This window comes from Mastacembelus armatus, chromosome 15, assembly GCF_900324485.2.
Source record: "Mastacembelus armatus chromosome 15, fMasArm1.2, whole genome shotgun sequence".
NCBI lineage: Eukaryota > Metazoa > Chordata > Actinopteri > Synbranchiformes > Mastacembelidae > Mastacembelus > Mastacembelus armatus.
In genome coordinates, this window is record NC_046647.1 from 8,769,747 (window position 1) to 8,789,005 (window position 19,259).

A 19,259-nucleotide genomic window follows, 5' to 3' on the forward strand; every position below is an offset into this window, starting at 1 on the left:
TTGCGTGGGTTTACTCCGGGTACTCCGGTTTCCTCCCACAGTCCAAAAACATGCATGTCAGGTTGATTGGTGACTCTAAAATTGCCCGTAGGAGTGAGTGTGAGTGTGTGAGGTTGTCTGTCTTTGTGTGTCTATATGTGGCCCTGCGACAGACTGGTGACCTGTCTAGGGTGTACCCCTGCCTTCCACACGAGAGAGAGCTGGGATAGGCTCCAGCGGATCCCCGTGACCCTGAACAGGAAAAGCGGGTATAGAAGATGGATGGATGGATGGATATAAGAACTCTTGGACAAAGTACTGTATCGTAGTTAAACTGTGCTGCTGCAGCGTCAACATCAGTTATGATTTGGTTGCTTTTAATTATTTTGTCCAGTAGGGGTCACTAGTGAACAGCCTGGATGTATTACAGGAGCTCACATGGTATGGCAAGTCGTTTTTAACATCAAATAGGTCGACAGCATTCACTTTTAAGATTTCTGTAATGTACTGATGACTAGTCATAACTGTAATTTTGACTGTGATATCTGTAATGACATTTTGACTAGTCGAAAGCCTCATTCCAGATATCTATAATCACATTTTGACTAGTCACAAGTTGAATTATAGATATCGTTAATATTAATTTGACTAGTCATAATTCCAATTAAAGATATCAGTAATTTGACACATGTAAAAGGTAGCTATCATAGAGATATCTGTAATTTGACTTGTGACTAGTCAAAATGTGATTATAGATATCTTGAATTAGAATTGTGACTAGTCACATTATAATTTTGACTAGTGAAAAAAGTAGTAATTGCGGATATTCAGGTTAAATCTATTCGATGCTATTTGTGTCAAACACGCTGCGCTTCAGGAAAGCCTCGTGTCGTCATCATTAGCGTCTATGTCGGTGGTGCGTTAAGTGCCTCTTGGTAAATCACATTATTAATGTTAGGATAACTTTTAATTATAAACAACCCTGCTGATTACCGACACCTATATAATATTAGAAGAAGTGAAAAATATTTGTGTCCCAAACCCTAAAGTGATGTAATTAATTAGACTGGTTTGAAAGGAACATGCAATAACACGACTCAGGCAAGCTTGACTACGAATGTGTCAGTCTCATTTCCTTAATTTACAAAGAGTCCTCTAATGTGCCATGACTGCCTGGACGCTTTGATTGATAGGGAAGGGACCGGTGTGTTATCCAATGGGAAACAAAGCAGGAGTCTGTGGGCGTGTCCCCGGCTGTGAGCGCTTATCATGACAGCGTGGCATCTTGACCCTCAGGGATGTCTGCGAGGAATATTTGCGCTTCTCCAAAACCAAATAAATATGAACTCATTCGTCTTCTGGATAGATTTGTTTATAAATGTTTCAACAGCAGTGTGTTCCTCTTGTATGCCGAGTCAGAATCACCGATGACTAAAGTTCTAGGACCGAAATAATAATTATTATTATAATAATAATAATAATAATGACTTGAGATTTCATTAACCAAAGCGTCTCCCTCCGTTAGCCGTTGACGTAGCACTAACCCAGGAAAGAGGCAGCACTGTGAGTGCCTTGCAGTCATTACTGAGGGCTACCACACCAGACCCAGCTGGTTGAAGACTAGCATTAGCTGCCTTTAATTTGTTGGAAATGACGGTATGTATGAAAACGAATCCTTCCCTCACAGAAGCGGACAGCATTAATGTAAGAAAGATGTACTTATGCTTGGACCATTTTGGTAGCGGCCGATATCGATGTGTTCGTTTCTGTCTGCTGTAGTTTTGACAGCTGCCATACACAATACGATGCGATGATAACGTTACAACCAGCAGAGCAGCTAGCCCTGCGATTGTTAAAGAAAAATAACTACATTTACCGAATACGGATGTTGTGGGTTGTAGAATATATTCGATATAGCAGTTCTGGGTCCCATATGGCATTTATGCAAATATCTCTGTTAAAATGCTCGAGCTGTCTTGCTTATATTTCATGTGGTCAAGTTAGCTAGAGCTCTAAACACAAGTATCGAGCAAAACTTTCAAAATAAAACATTGATGTCAACGTTTTCTGAGTGGACAGCTCAGTCCTCATCTGCAAAAGGGAAAGAATCGTGTAGTCTGTGGTACATGGTTAATATCAGTAGCATAAGATAAGAGAAGATAAAATTTTATTCATCCCCTTCAGGGAAATTCAAGAACATATAGCATCTGTTTCCAAAAAAAAAAAAAAAAGAACTTTGTGGCATTAATGCTAATTTATTACTTTTATGTTTAGAATTATTATTTAATAAACCTTATCCCAATGAAGTAAAAAGTGCACTATTTTACCTGTAGACTTTAGCATGTAAATAAGATTTTAAAATCACTGAAAGGATAATCTTTGCCTTCGTTTATCATTTTAAGAAATTGCAAAGTGCATATCAGTGATATGGTGGAAAATGATTCTAATGTATGTATGTGGTGTATGTGTTTTATTGTTTATTTGTATTTATTTTCTCCTAGTGAGACTATAGCCTTAAGTATAATGAACACGTGCTCTTATTCTGAAACTGTAATTTATTTCCGGAAACGGATTGCTTCAACCATGGCGAGGTCTTGACGCAGGTTACCTAGCTAGCTAACTGAAAGTGTTGCTCGGGTCCCTTTTGTTTTGGTAATATGACACTATGACAGACTCGTTTGGCCAAAGTTTCGTTTGTCATATTTATACTATCAACATGTCATAGTCAAGATGTGTGGGCAGAAAGAGAAAGTGGCAGAGTCAGCTCATTCTGTGTTGCTAACCCTTGACACTTTGCATTTCTCTGCAGAAGCCCAGTTTCAAAGTGGCAGAGCAGCGCAGTGAATCATGAAACTGCTATGAAAAACTCAGGAGAACATTTGGGGCTGTCCGGGGCACTTTCAGCCACCTGGAGGATTGGAAAGGAAATTAAAAGGAGGGTTTTATCATTCCCGACTTCCTCAGCACCCTGACTGCTGCTGTACCTGGAGCTGTGGACGACATGGCCAGACCGCTGCAGACTGATCTGTCATACGCGTGGGAAAAGTACATGGACTGTAGACTGCAAGGAGCGGATCTGCAGGTAGGCGCTTCGGGCACTCAGGGTCAGGACCCGGTGAGACGGTGGTTCAGTTCAGGGGTCACTCTGTGGGCGGTGGTGATGCTCACTGTTCATTTCCAGCACTACAGGCCAGTGGTCCTGGAGGAGAACACTGAAATTGTATTTGACGCTTTGAAAAAAGTTACTTTGATTATTCTGAGATAACCCTTGGACAAGAAACCCAACAACTTGGAAATGAGGAACAAACAATCGTTTGTTCCTCAAACTGAAATAAGGAGGATTTTTGTTTCAGTCCTCACATCATATAAACTGTCTATGGTTTTGGCCTCTGTATGAGATTTGCTTGATTCCATCCATAAAAATGTTCACCAAGATAATGTTATCCAACAATAGCAAATATTGGTCAGAGACATTCTTCTAGTCTCCTGCTTGTCATTCAAGCTGCTTAATTTACTTTCCTGTCTTTGGCTTTGTTGTTCCACAGAGTGTGACCATGAGGTAGAAGAGCTTGTTTGCAAAACGCTTTGTTTTGCAGCCGTAGACAGTTTTGCAGAGAATAAAACCGCTTTTGAACTGCAAAAAAAAAAATTTAAACAGGAGAGTGCAGATGCCTGTTTTTATATGATCTTCTCATTAGAACCAGAGAGAATCATCTAAAGATACAGAATTATATATTTTTTTTTTTGTGCAGCGGTAACCACAGAGTGAAGACTCCTCTTTAGGAAGCCCCCAGGTGCCTCTTTTGCAGCTAGAAATCTGATACACAACACGCGTCTAGGCAGGACCATCGGTGAGTCACCGTGCAGAGGTGGAGCAAGGTGTAAACCACAGATTGTTCATTATGAGTCTTATGTAAGTGCACTTTTGGTCCTGTGTCGGCGTGTTACAGAAGTGAGTGACGGCAGTTATGAAATCTGTGTCAGGCCTCTGCAGCTTTTTCCACCCCCCTGCTGTCAGAGAACAGCAGCCAGATCACGAGACTTGGATTAGGATCGGACTGCAGGCCTAAGAGTGATTTCCCCCCTGCGCACACTCAAATGAGGATGCACCTAGTTAGCCATTATTTTAGTCCATTCATATTGATTTGTCATGTGATATCAAGCTATCGTTTAGAAACAGAGCTGCTTTCATTGTTGAAGCTAATGAGTATAAAGCCTTTAGGGTTTATTCTTTCACAGGAATGACTGCTCTCTTCCTCTATATTCCTCATGTCTGTGACAGTGTGTTGCGATGCTTTATTAATCGTGTTGATGTGCATTAGATGGTGCAGGCTTGTGTCTAGTTTCCACAGTAATACTCATGCATGGACTGCAGAAAGCAGGATCTGCCTTCCTTTAATGGAAACTTTTGGTATCACTTTTTGTTGTGGCGGCTCCCTTGAGATGACTGTGTTTGCTGCCCCACTCGTCACCTTTGCAGTGATCAAAGCATTTTGTGTGTGTGTGTGTGTGTATGACATACAGAAAGAGGAACACAGCTCTGTTCTCCAGTTTGCTGATACTGTAGCTTTTCTCTCCTGATTGAAACAGATGGGGGTACACAGTGGCAGGCTGTAGCACTTTCCTGGATACTGTTGTGCTGCTTGCACATGATAGTTAATGCTGATTTTTCCACCTTCTTCTGCCAAGACTGAAGTGTATTCTGCACCTCATCTAAAATGACATCTTCTGGTTATTGCAGTTACAGTATATAGGTAAACATGACACAGTGATCATGGAAACTGTCCAGTGACTGAAAGCACCCTGGTTTTAGGCCCATCATGCAGCATCACGAGTGTGCCCTGCTGTTCTTTAGCCATTTCTGTGATCACACTTCACTATGAAATGTTTGGAACAAAAAGACACCTTCTCTTGCAATAATCAACACCTTACCATGAAATAAAAAAGGTGACTATACTGGTGCTGTGGCCCTCGTCTTTTATTATATGCATTCTTGTCTCTCATCTCTCTGCTTTTCAGTTGCATTTCTATCAGGATTAGTCTTCTGCTAATATTTCTGTTAATTATCATTAACCTCGACCAGTAACAGAACAGCACGTCTTGATGGCTCAGTGTGTGGCGTCTAACCCTGACCTGCTGCTTGACCTTAGCCTTCCTCTTTCTGTTTCTCATTGTGATCTATTTATTGTTTGGTCTTGTTGGGTTTTTTGTATCTGGGTTGGTGGAGTAAATTTAGCGGAATTGGATGCATGTCTAGGAGCCATAAAAGTGGCCAGGTTTTGTTGGTGGATTGTTTAGTTTCATTATGAGCCAACAGGATGTTTCAGAATACCATAGTGAGGTGTTTGGAACACTTCACTTTTTTTGTCTTGTCTATAGAGTCACCAGCGACTGATCTTTGCTACCTCAGATTTGCTCTTATATCACTTTACATTCACTCACTTTGAGTCTTGGAATAATGAAAATGCCAGCTGAGTTAAGCGTTTTTCATGAAAATCGATAGCAAGACGTTTTCCTGCAGGGTTATTGGGCTCATCTTGTAAGTATCATTCTGTAGTTGCTGTAACATCAGTCGTTTCTTTGACAAATTTTTAATTGCGATGTGCTATAATGGAAATGGAAATTGTCTCTGCATTGTCACTTAATCGCTAACAACAGATACTTCTGTGGAAAGCTGATTAAATGCTGTCTGAAACAGGACAGCCCTGGTCACGTTTTCCACCCACATTACTTGCCGCCAGCAGACTGAGCTCAGTTCTGTGCCGTACATTCATTCTGTGGTAAAGCTTCAAATCCTTGTCTAAAGAAGATTAAACTTGTCAAGCAAAGCATAAGGCAAAATGCACTGACTACTAAGGAGTGGGTGAAGATGGCAGTGCTGGCTCACCTTCATCTCCAAATTTATTATTTGGCTTGTCAGTACTGAACATTGTGAGGTGGACCATACTTTATCTCTGTGCACACTGTGTCCAGGAATGTATTATTAGAGACATTATATTGGCAAATTTGCCTGGTATTAAGGTCAGCTTTAATATGTATAAGGGCTCTATCTATCTAAAGCAATTAATGATAATGTGTCTAAATCATGTTCCACATCTAAGCAACTGGAGCTCTGTGAAATGTGAAAAGGATGTTGATGGTTTAATTGGTCTTGCTTGTAGTTTCAATATAGCAGTTTAGAAAAAAAAATCCATTATATTGTGTCCCTTTCATTTTGAAGGTTGAATACTTTGAATAGCCAAAATCTAGCAACTGATAAAAGGCCTGTATGTGTATAAAATGTCAGTTTAACCCTCATTGTATAGTTATTGCTATTTAATGTATAGTGTACAGTGTTATTTTTTACTGCGTAAAGGCTGTGTTGTTTCTTAGCAAAACAATAATGGACACACAATACAGTGCATTATCCATCTTAGTTAGGAATGTCCTGATCCGACTGTGAAGATCGGTATTAGGGCTAATCAAGGCAGTTTTTACCTGATTGATATTGGCTTTACTGAGCACAAACCTAAGCCCGATCCTTTGTTTTTTTTTTGTCAGCTGTCATAGTTGTAAATGGAGAGTACAGTTTGATGCAGTAAAATGTCTGCAGTATGGGAGTATTTTAAATTAACGAACAGCTTGTGTGCAGGTATTTTTTATTAGTGCATTGAACTATTGAATTGTCAAGTGTATGCACTGGATTGATCTGAATAACTTTAATATACTTGTGTACAAGTGTACACTTTGCAAATGTATTATCAAGTCAATATTAAATTACTTGGATAAGGATCAGTGGGGAAATAAACCTTGATCAGGGTGTTCATAGTCTTAATGATTGGGAAGCAGCTTAACTTAAGTGCATTTTTGGATAATTTGGGGATTTTTTTCAGATATGTAATTTTCAAACTAACCTAAAACTGAATAACCAACGTGGTTGTGCTTGGTCTGAATACTTCTCACCCATCTTGTTTCTAGTTAGAAATGCTTTAACCATAAATAATGGGGTAGTCTTCTTTTGTAACTTAAACCAGTCGTTGTCTACGGACTATTACAAAATCACATTTGCTGCTAACACAAATGGACTTCCGCCTTGATGACATACACAGTAGAAATGATAGGACTATTGTCATGACTCTGCTTCATTTACTCCACAGTAATTAATCATTAATGCTCCTACGCTCTGCTGTGAACTTAAGGTAACTTGAGTGTAATTCAGGCGCTATGGTCCAAACATAAAAGCATGGCTCTGATCATGATGTCTTGTGATTGTCGCACTGCTGTGAAGGTTGTTGATCATTTTAATTTTAGCAGTGTGACATTCATGAATCCTAACACACTATGTTCTGACTTTGTTTACTAATATGTCTGAAGTGAATCCTTTCCTAGGCTTGCTTGTCGACCACAGGACTTGTTTCACATCTGTATTTGTTGTTCCACTCTTGGTTTCAGACTAACATGTGCTGACTTCCAGGGCTATTCTAAAAAATAGTTTCAATGGATGAATAATTCATCTCTCTAGTTTTAGGCTTAGTCAGACTCTAACTATTGCTCTGCCTCAACTTTTGTCAGATCTTTCACTCAGAAACCCTGAACACTGTCTCTCAGGCCAAAAGGGAAGCAAGAGGGCAGAGCAGGTCACTCAGATTGTAATTTTGATTGACACCATCTTGCATGCTATTGCTCTGTAATGAAAACAACAAAGCAGAGAGCGACACATTTTCATTTCCTGCATGGTGGTTATGCTTTAGTAAAGGTCACTGCTTATGAGAGTGAGGACTTAATACTAACAAAATCATGAAATATGTTTGGGTTTTTTTTTTGATAGTAGCTTCTTTACATTTGATCATGTGTCTTAATGGATTTCTTTTTAATGTAGTGCTGTATGAAGCGCTTTTCTGTTTTAGTCATATTTTGTGAGGAAATGTGGAACGTTAGGAACTCCTCATGATGCTCATCAACCAAAATGTCAAATTAGATCAGTAGGGATCTCAAACCAGAACATTGCCGAACACTGAAAAACATTGCATAACCAACGCCCCACGTCCTCTCTCACGAGGACAGGATCACATCGCTTTCACTGCCTCTGCCAAGATGTAGTCCAAGCAATTATCCAAAGAGAGCTTGAGAGGAAAGTCTGTAGCAGCATGGGTGACTCAGCCGTCAGACTCCTATGACTAGGCCTCCCATGATTTCCAGGCTGCATAAAAACACAGGTCCCAGCCACTGTGTCCGAGCAGTTGCATAAACTTGGGCTTTGAATATAAAACAGTTCTCTTCTAATACAAAGCCATCATCTGGTATAAGAAAACTTAGAGAGTTATGTGTACAGGCACAACACATGTAAACAAATGTGTCTGAGCTGTTGGCTTCAAATATGCTGACCTCTGACCTTCCTGGACCAGGACCGTCACTATTAATTTGATATATTAAAATCAAGATTTTCATTTTCTCTCATTTCTTGCATAGGGGTCTTTACGTTTTGTGGCTCACTCTTCATTTAGCTTAAATGTATATGATGGGGTGAGTTAATTTCCCCTTGGTTAAATCAATTCTTCTGTCAACAAATCGTAAAATAGTTTCAAGGCAATTTCTTTTATCAAACAAGTGGCAGTAAGTGAATGCAATAGCTGTATTTCACAACCAGATTGCCTGTTGATGTCTGCCTGACAAATGAGGTAAATAAAGAAGTTCATCACTGCAGAGGAAAGGTCAAAGCTTTCTTTTTGTTTACAGAACTGTGTTCTCTGAGCTTTCTGAGCTCTGGCTTTTTCTTCTAAGCTGTATTAATCAGTATTGGCAGTTGGTCTATTATCAAATCACTCTGTCTGGTTTCTGCCGTCTGTGTCGTAATATTGGATTGGAGCCTCAGAGGAAAAAAACAACATGTTTGGTGGGAAATTAGTGTTATCGTGAACCACTCGGTTTCCCTTTCCTATATGTGGAGTCCAACCACAACAGGTACACTGATAACACAAGGACAAACCAAGTCATTTCAGATACTCATTTTGGGAGATTAGTTTTAATAGACTGCCTGCACTGCTCCTGCATATCTCCAGGGCTTACAGTATTTATTAAACTAATAAGGGTTTTTGCAGCCAACAGAAGTTTATTTCTTGCTAGTCGCTCCCCTTGTTTAGTTTTGCACTCATCTCTTACTGCATTTATTTCTTTCATGTCTTGTGTTATCAGCTTTCATGTTTTACCCCTGTCCTCTCCTGTCTATCATGATCCATGCATTCCTTTTTCTTCCTTTTTCTGTCTCCTGTGTGTGCTGTTGTTCAGCCTCCTGGTGTGCAGTGACTTCTCCCTCCCATCCCCTCACTGCTTGGGTGGGTTTTTGGCTCAGCTGTTGAAGTGTCACCCTGTCTGCCTCTCCTTGAGCCTGGTGAGTGTGGCCAACTCTGTGTGTTCATCACCTGGAACTTCAACTTTTAGGACAGTTAATGACGACAGACGTGTGCATCTTGTAGCCCTATGACAAATCAATATGCATTAATGAGTGTTTGCTATTTATGTTTCTCTTTTAATAGTGGTACGGTAACAAGTAACATAAAACCAAAGCCTGCTGTGACAGTTGTGTTGCAGGAAGGAAGTTGACTCACCACATACAGCAGCGCTAGGTTAGGCCATGAGAGTATTCAAGATCCCTGTCCTCACCATGACAGTTGGCAGCAAAAACCAAGGTGTGACAAACCTGAATAACACATTATGAAAGTTTCCCTCCTATGTTTTTGCCATGGAGAGAGAGAGAGAGTTTCACACATATAGTCAGTCTGCTTTCTATTCGAAGAACTGTAAATTATGTTGTGTTTACTTTTTATAGGGCTGTTTCACATCACTACCTCTGTGTTTTTGTCAGTTTCTGCTTATAAGTGTGTTATGCTAATAGATTCCACAATTGAATCTGATCTACATTTATGCAGCTAAATGATTTGTTGGTACTTGGATAAAAATATTATATCAAAATATTACTGTATCCATATTGATATGAAGTAATATGAAAGGTTTATAGTCTTTGGTGATGACTGGTGCTGGTTAAATGCAATCTGTAAAGTCACCAGTGTTAGTTGATGCGTTTTTTTTTTTTTTCCCAAGAAGGAATTAATACATTTTGTGGAGTTTTCCTCTAACCAAACAAAGGTTACAGCTCCATTCAGTGTAACTCAGCAAAACATTGTATATTGTGTATCCTGTGTTACGCTGAAGGCATTTTCTTCCTTATGAAACTTTTTTAGAGTCAGCGATGGCTTCATGGGGCGCTGTCACCACCAGTGTGAAACATTCTCCAGGCATGTGTGTCACACTGCCTGCATGTTCATGCTTGAGAACATGTCTTTATGTCCATCAGAAAGGGTGCTCACTAAAAACATTGGTCCATAGCACTGCTAGTTACCAAGGTAGTTACCAAGGTTGTTAGATACCTTTTTAAATACACATTGTTTTAAAATATATATAACAAAGCAGAATAACTACATATTTTTTAATTATGTCAATAATAATTGTGCAGACCTTTATGTCCCAAACATAAATTCATTTGGATGTAATGCTGAGTTCAGCCAGTTTCAGTTTGGTAGCATCTCAGTTAGTGGGCAGAGATCATCTTAGCTTTAAGATCCTCTTCTGAAACTGACCAAAGGTTTGTTGTAATTCAGGTAAGGTGTATTTTACCTGCAGTGAACAGATTTCTATGGTTATACCTGTACCTTTAATTTCCAGATCATATTTATATTTGACTTAATCTATTTCTGATAATGTATAGAGTGAATATTCATAGCGCTAAAAACTCCAGCTTTGAACATTTGTTGAGAACCTGCAAACTGTATGTTACTAAAGAGGTGAAGTATATATTATGATGTATTTTTCTATCCTGACAGAATCCAGTCAGTGTCATTTTAGATCAAACTGTGATGTAGCCTTTTGTGCTGTCTGTTCCTTGGCTTTGTGACCCAGACCCAGACAGGGATCAGTGTTGCCTGAATGAATCCAGTCAGCAGCGTCAGATTAGTAGAGCAGTAAAACGAGCTCCTGTGTGGTGTAAGGGAAGGTAGCACACTGGTTTAGAGGATCACATCTGCCTGGGAGGTATTAACACACTGCCCTGAAACCAGTAATGCAGTTAACAGTGGTGAGATGGCTTGTCTCACTGTCAAGAAACCCCCAATTGCCTTTCCAGCTCTGCTGACGGAAAACTCCCTCTCTGACCGCAGGTCAGTGATGAGGCTGATTTTATCTTTATATGGTCTTTGTTGCCCCGGATTCAGAGGTTCTTCAGTGCTGTTCTTGTTTTGATGATTTTAAATTGTAAAATGCTGTGGTGGTGTTGTAGAAATAAAATATACTGGCTTCCAGCATTACAGTACGTCAGACTTGATAAATCCATATTGGAGCAATAGTTTCACTTAATGGTAATAGTGGCTGTCACATTGCTCTCTAATTGACTGAACTATTATAAATTATGATTACAGCATGTAATGTGATCAACGGTACAGTAAGTAATAATCTGGGCTTGATTCATACTCTCATGTCATATCTGTGTCTCTGTTTCTTATCAGGTCAGCCTTCAGAGTCTGGAGAATTTTCTCTGTCTCTTCCACTATGTGCAGCATCACCCCAGTCACGGCACCAAAGATGAACTGAAATTCTGGTAGGTCTCATCTTGACTCCTTAAATGTACAGTAATGAAGGTTTTGTCTCACTTAGGCTGGGTAAAACATTGGTTTAAACCGCAGCCTTGTGAAATGCTTTTCACTTAACATGATCAACACCCCAATGCTCCAGATTTAAATGTTTAAATGAGACATAATCGAACAACATTGGTCAATGTTTAAATCTTTATCAAAATGAATGCTTTTGACATACATCTCAATGGCCATGACAGGAGCTGGGTGCAGTAACACCTGCAGTTACTGAGGTCTTGACTGAACCCAAGGAAAGTGACTGCAGAAGTGACGCATTTATTTTCATTATTTTATGTCCCGTCAGTACAGCAGAGGTTGCAGACATTATGCATTAGTTTTGGAGTAACTTGCTGCATTGATTTACATATTTATGAAGAAAATTGTGGGACATTAGGCACCTCAAGTACCACTTGTTTGTATTTTGTTGAGTGTAAATAAGTCACACACACTGCTGAGAATTAAGTGAGTGCATTAGCATTTGTGAGTCCTGTGTTCCCTCAGCTGAAAAGTGATTAGTTTCAATGAGGTTTTGTTTAAAATGCTTCAAATAATGTCCTTGTTTAAAGAGAAGCTTTAGGCAATTTAATGTTTCGCTTTGTGAGATCAGCAATCGGATGTTCCAGTTTTAATTTTTGGAGCCCTGCAGTAATTAAGCATTTAACTAATAGATACAGTAGGTTTGTCACAAACTCTTTGTGTCATTTTACTGCCATGAACTCTTTAACTTAATTTTGATTGCAGGTTTGTCAATGTGTTACAGTGTCGTTAAAGTTTATTTAAAACTGTCAGTTTTGTAGAGTAGGTTAGTTGGTTTATTGTTAAGCTGAGGTTGATAGTATTTATAGCACACACTCAGACATATATTGCACTTTGTTAATATACTGTAATGTACTGTGCTGTGTAAAACTTTAAAAAGCACAGTCGATGGTGAAGACTACCTGAACAGAACATGTATAAATATATTAAACCTATGTTCACACTATTGAGATATCAGCTGCCATGGCTGGAGGCTGAAACCAATGTGGAAACCAGGTTTGCCTGGATGCCTGGTTAGGTAGCTAACCTAGCTGAAGTTAGTATTAAAGTGGTGAGTTACGTTTGCATTATATGATCCACCAGCAAGCCTGATAATTACTGATGATAGCTGCATCTGCCAGTTATCACTAATAGATGACCATATAAAGATAAAATCAGCCTGTGGTGAACAAGTGATATTTTTAGTGTTTTATACAATAGGTGAAGTTGACATTACCTTAAACAAAGACAATTTTGTCTCTTAACATTTAGCAAGAATCAAGTGTGGCCGGTCATTTCAGTAAGTAAGCTGGGATTCTTTCTGAGGTGGTGTTGTTAAGTTTAATTTGATGATAAAATAAAGGGAGTCCTCATGTACAGACACATGCAGGTGTACGTACAGGTTGGCAAATGTATCATAGACAAAGTACTTGTGCTTTGGGGGATTTGTTTTGTTGGATATTATAACCTCAGCCAGCCAAACAGTGGCTAGTAGATATATGTGTATATCCATGATATACATAACTATTGACAGTAGTTGAACACGTTCTTCAGCAGCGTTATTGATCACACCATAGCCTCTTGCATGTCGTAGTAGTCCTTGGAGAGTCTGCTCTTCAAACCGGCTTCAATGCAAACCACAGGACAATGTCACACCTCACTACGTCTACTTTATATACTGCCTTTATTGCACAACCTTAATCTCTTATTGTTTGCTGTAGAACCACATACCGGTAGTTATTTGATGCAGTTAATCATGTGGATAAGCCGTATTTGCCTCTATGACATCATTATGGGTTTTGCCACCTCATTACCAGTTTAGTGTACACACAGGAATCCTGGTTCATGTCATTGTTTGTTGCGTTCTTACAGTATATTAGGTGGAACTGTGCTAACCCAGACAACCTTTGAATAATATGCATTGCTTAAGGTACCTAATCTCTTGAGAAAACATTTTGCTGTGAAAAAACAAAACATATGTTTTCCATTTTTTAAATCATTTCTGTTATATTGTGTTTCCCCTAAATGGGGCAAAGTTGAGTAAAACCTCTACTGGATAAATAATGCAGTAGAAGTGAAGAACATCACAATAATTGGACACAGGGGAAACACAAAATTTGAGTTTTGCTGTAGAGAGATGCCTTTTTACAGTAGGACGACCATGGAACTCATGCGCTCTAAGTCTCTAATCACTACCTTGTGCTTATGATAATGCAACTGGGGGGGACTGTGGCACAAAGCTGGGGAACAGCTATCTAAGTAATGTTCTTAATATTTAATGAAAAAAATGTGTTTGAAAACATTTTTTATTGTATTTAACCTCCCTTGACTTTCTGGCAATGCAGTCCCAATTCAGTACAGCATGTCAATTGTTTTTTCTGTTTTTTTTTTTAAAAAGATTGTACAATATCTAGTTTAATACTGTATTTACATACTGTACATTTCTCTTGGTCCTGAGTCTAAGACTAAGATGCAGTACGTGCACTTATCAAAGCTTTCCTGGTGATTCATGCTTACACTGGAATTGTGTTTTCTATACACACACTAGCTTTAATAGAAATTACAGTAATGTTGATAGCATGTCAAAACCTTTTAGATCTTTGTCTGGACTGTGTAAGAGAAACCTGTGACCTGAGACTTATGGCCTAAAAACCCTTTAGTGATTCCTCAGTGAAAGTAAAATTCAGGTGAAATTCATCCATCTATCCATCTCTACCCGCCTATTCCTATTTAGGGTCACAGGGATCTGCTGGAGCCTATCCCAGCTCTCTTTGGGTGAAAGGCAGGGGTCCACCCTGGACAGGTCACCAGTCCATCACAGGGCCACATAGAGACAAACAACCTCACACACTCACACTCACTCCTATGGGCAATTTAGAGTCACCAATCAACCTGACATACATGTTTTTGGACTGGAGGAAACCAGAGTACCTGGAGAAAACCCACACAAGCACAGGGAGAACATGCAGACTCCACACAGAAAGGCCCCTGATGGGTTTCAAACCACAACAGGAGGCTGGTGCCAACGTGGAAATCAAGTTTACTTGAATACGATACGTTTTTCCATTTGTTCCCAGTAGGCCTTTTGTGCATTACAAAAATTCCCAAAACAATTGTTGTAGTGGAGAATACAAAGACAGTTACTGTGAGTGATGGTTGATTATGGAGGTCTTCCACAGGGCACTGGGGACTCGTCAGTATTCCCAAGGCCAGTCCCCTGCGCCATGTGACATCACATGCTTTCATGTGATACGCTGATCTGCTGCGAATCTGGAAAGCCTCCATTTGAAATTCCAATTTAATGGAATTTGTGCTGCAGAACAGATAATTCACTCAGCAGTCGTGTGAGGAGGTATGCAGATAGAGACAGCAGAGCTGCAGCCGAGCTTGGGGCTTTCACAAGATGACTGGAGAAAAACTGTTTGGCCCACTAACATTTGGTAAGATGATAACTATATATCACAGAGGCTAGTGTCAGAAATAACCTTTTGTTCTACACATTTTGTCTCAGTACTTGCCAACATCTTATTGTAAGTAGGTTTGGATCAGAGCAGGCAGGGACTATGTAAAAGGCTCAGTCTAAACTATGGCTCAGTCCTGATGGACTTAATTTATATTGAACACTTCATGTTGAACTGTGTTGTCCTATAAAGAGGCTGTGTGTCTTAAATGGTGCATGGAAAGAGGTGTGTGTCTTATATTGAGGCCTACAGGAATACATGGTTGTGTCAGAAATAAGCATGGTAGCTTGGCGGCGCTCTATGAATGCTACAGTATTAGTAGAATTAGTCAGGTTCTAATTTACAGTCAAGCTACATGAACCCAGATTGTAACATCTGATTATAAATTGCATGTATGGACCAACACTTGGCTTTGATTATTGAGTTGGGTATTGTAGATCAAAGTGCGTCTGGGTTTTACCATGTTATCAACTTAGTTTTTTTTTTCTTCTTTACTTTCACTTGTTGCAGTCAGCATCCAGACTGCTGTATCTAATCCTATTGACCCTCTAGGAATAAGTAATGTGATTAAAACCCTGTTTTGTTACGTTACTTCTTTTACAGATAAATTCCCAAATATACTTAAGCATGACCATCATTAAGCCACAGTTTTTATACTGTTATTCATTTTAGAAAACAAGTGAGCACTAATCTGCATAGAGAAAATAAGTAATGTCATACATCTGTTTCTGCTGCTTTAACTTAATATGCAGATGTGTGATTATGTTATTATATTCATACTGTGAGACAAACTCTAATCTTATTCATTTTCCTTTTAAATTACTTGCATGAAGTCAGTATTTCTACCTTGATTTAAATTTCAGAATCACCCAACAGGAGAAATAAAGTTTGTGGCTTGAAATTTAATTGGGCAATTCATACTTTCACAGGTTTTCATTTTCAGTATTGGATAAAAAATCATGCAACTATAACAGCCTATTGCATTGATTTTATTATTAATGGCAACTCTGTTATACTACAAAGTGTTTTTGGGTGTGTGCACAGAGGTGATTGATTTAATTGTGCCACAGCCTTATGATGTTTTTCTTGCTCCTTCCTTTTTGCAGCTCAGACATGAGTGGGGCCAGTAACACACTGGCGAGGGAGTTCCTGACTGATGTTCATCAGCTATGCAGTGCGGTGGCCCAGAGAGCGGAGGCACGGGAGGAAGATGAGGACGAAAGTCACATGGTGGCACTGGGAGAGTACTTGGTGAGGGGGCGGGGCTTCCTGTTGCTCAGCACACTGGACTCCATCATTGATCAGGTAAGGCAAAGCTAAGTACCCCCATCTTTCCCCTTGAAGCCAAATCACAGTGTGTGCATTTAAAGTTGTACAGCAGCAAATATTGTCACTTCATATTTTGCACTACAAAGAAGACAGCTGCAGCTGTTGTGATCTCAACTCATGTTTGATTGCACGACTATTGAAAAAGGACAAGGTAACCCAGCATGTGTACTGTACAAGCTGCTCTCATAGAGAACTGAGATGCTGCAGACCCACACATGTTTGAAGATATAATAATAAACATCAAATGCCTTTATTAATGCAGCTGTTCTATATCAGCATGACAAATTCACATTTCTGCACAAAAGCTTATACAACCACTGCGGCAACTGCTATCTGTTGATCAGAAGGAAACTGTTTGCAGAAAAATGCAGTATAATAAACAGCATGATAAAAGTAACAAGGATTGTGCAAACATCAGATAGTCATCAGCTGGTTTAGATTAAAGGAGTAATTAGTGAAAAAGACATTACGCTATGATGCTACTCTACACAATGTTTTGTACAAACAAGATGGCATTCAGTTAAAATGTATATATAAGTTATAAAAGGTAATGTTGAGATGAGATAATGCGTTTTAAAAAAAAATCATTTTTAGGCTGGCTATTTGTGTTTGGCTGTTAAATGCAACCTTTCCTGTAGATATATCTGAAAAAAGAAATGAGCTCTGCAGTGACCACATGATGCTTGTCTGACTGCAGAAAGCGATCTTTTCATTCAGCTGCTGCTGCACAGATGTTAATGCTGATATGCAAATCAAATTAAAACAGTTGAGTAGCACTGTCTTTTTGGAAGGGGGCATCATATATCTATTTTTGATGCATTTTTAGTAATATAATACAATATAAAGTTAGGGTTTAGACTTCATTTGTAGACATACTGTACCAAAAGCAGTGTCTGAGTTGTAAACACTACGTAGGTGCCCATGTTAAGTGAGAATAGCAAGGGTTGTTTGCTTTGTTATCTAACACCAAGCTCTGACTGAGCCCAGTGTTTCCTCTACCTACTTCACCAGCAGAGTTCTGGCTGCAGCACACTGTTTATGTAGTGGTCTGATCTGTGAGTTTCTTGGATTAACATAAAGCTAATAGATGCTCTTGCCCAGAGTGAATGATGGGGCTTTCACATGACTAGTCAAGTGTATAAAAACAGAACAAAGTTGAAAATAGTACGACCTCTGAACATTTCCTTGCATCAGACATTCCCTGCTGCTGAGTCCAGTATCAGCCTTCATAAAACATAATCATTGCATGAGGTGTTAAGTGCTATGAAGCTTGTCATGTGAAATTAACTTTATAGAAAGTGTGACAAGGACAGCTGTGGGAAACACACTAAATGCCCACAAAATTCAGTGCTATAATGCACCAAGGCCATTCAAGTGGACTGATAATCGCTGGATGAGAAATCCACCAGCAATGGTGGTTGTCTTTCGATAGAACAGAATTATGAATCTGTCCTCCAGAGAGAAAATTAGATTTTTAGTGCAGTCAATGTTTTTCAAAACACAAAGTGTTTAAAATGATAACGGCTGGGCTTGAATTGAGTAGAAAATGTATTTTGAGTGTAGTTTCTTCCACTGTGCTGTTAAATATTCCTGCTCTGTACTTCACAGTCTCTGTCTGCTATGGAAACTGATGCTGTTTAGATGACTCAACCTTGGTCTCGGTAAAATTTATTTGAGATTTTAAGTGTTAAATGTTTGGCTACTGTCATCTCAGGGTGCATCATTAACTGCAGTTAAGCTACAATTAGGTAAAAGCTCTATAATTTACAGTCAAAGGTGGTTAGAGTATACAAAATGCCACTGAAGATTATTATTTATAAGAAAAACCAGAGAATCTAGTGAAAACATTGAGTTACTTAATGGGCAGTTGTCTTATCTATGCATAAATAGAGGAAAAGTGACAGATGTATAACTTTCAAGAAACAGCTTATTTTATCATACCTTTTCTTTCTCTTCACTCTACCTAGGATACCTCAATGTACTTCAATGATAATGATCATCCTCACTGTTGAATGCTAAGGAAATCAAGAAATAGCTGATCTTCCAAAGATCAAAATTATTCTGTAATTCTGGAGTTAAAAAAAATTGACTGCACAACATTGAATGATTTAATGCAGTGTGTATTATGCAGTGAAAATGCTTTAAGTTTTGACGGTCTTGCAAAATCAACAAGCTGATCATTTTTAATTAACACATAAAGGGGTTGGTTCTCTCTCTGCTGTGAGGAATGCCCTGGATTGTCATGAGATCCCCAGGGTCTCAGAAGTAAGGCTCTCATGTAGATGCTACATTGCTTATGCTTGCACAAAAGACTAACTAACTAAAGATGCACACAAATAAATAGTTTCTGGTTGAAGATGTTTTGTAAATGTGTTAAGCTCAAATACCATGCAAATCCTAAACTGTGTTTGTCTTTGTTGAAAGAAATAAAAGCTATAGGGACATTTAGATGGACAAGTGTGTGTCTCAGTGGGAGTGTCTTCATGTGACATCAGCATGTGACCAAAGGGAGAAGGGCAGTGAGGCTTTCTAGGTAACCTCACTGATTCTTTTGCACTCTCAGGAGCTGACCTGCCGGGAGGAGCTTCTCACGTTGCTTCTGTCTCTGCTACCGCTGGTCTGGAAGATCCCCGTGCAGGAGGAAAAAGCCCCAGGTCTGTCCCCACAAATACTCGGTGTTTGTTGTTAATGCTAACCACACATACCTCATGTTGGTCAGCTGTAATGGCATTTTACTCTTGTAATTCTTGGTCTGTAACTACTGATTTCAACGTACATACAGTTTTTGTAGAAACAAACTCGGACAAAGTTGCAG

The 19,259-nt window shown here is 39.2% G+C and overlaps 1 protein-coding gene across 8 annotated transcripts in view; it reads left to right on the plus strand.

The window, feature by feature from the left end:
* Positions 1-1,569: 1,569 nt before the first annotated feature.
* lyst (lysosomal trafficking regulator) overlaps positions 1,570-19,259 on the plus strand; it is a 52,158-nt gene continuing 34,468 nt past the window's right edge. For 3 of the 8 annotated variants that reach the window (XM_026308476.1, XM_033325573.1, XM_033325572.1), the window contains exons 1-5: positions 1,570-1,635; positions 2,789-3,061; positions 11,514-11,605; positions 16,222-16,420; positions 19,008-19,098. In XM_026308476.1, coding sequence (XP_026164261.1) covers positions 2,981-3,061; positions 11,514-11,605; positions 16,222-16,420; positions 19,008-19,098 — 463 coding nt within the window. In that variant the 5' untranslated portion in view covers positions 1,570-1,635; positions 2,789-2,980. Of the gene's footprint in view, positions 1,684-2,613; positions 2,632-2,788; positions 3,062-5,365; positions 5,519-9,327; positions 9,347-11,513; positions 11,606-16,221; positions 16,421-19,007; positions 19,099-19,259 lie in introns of those variants that run through there. The other 5 variants (XM_026308477.1, XM_026308478.1, XM_026308479.1 and 2 more) reach the window with 5 other exon arrangements.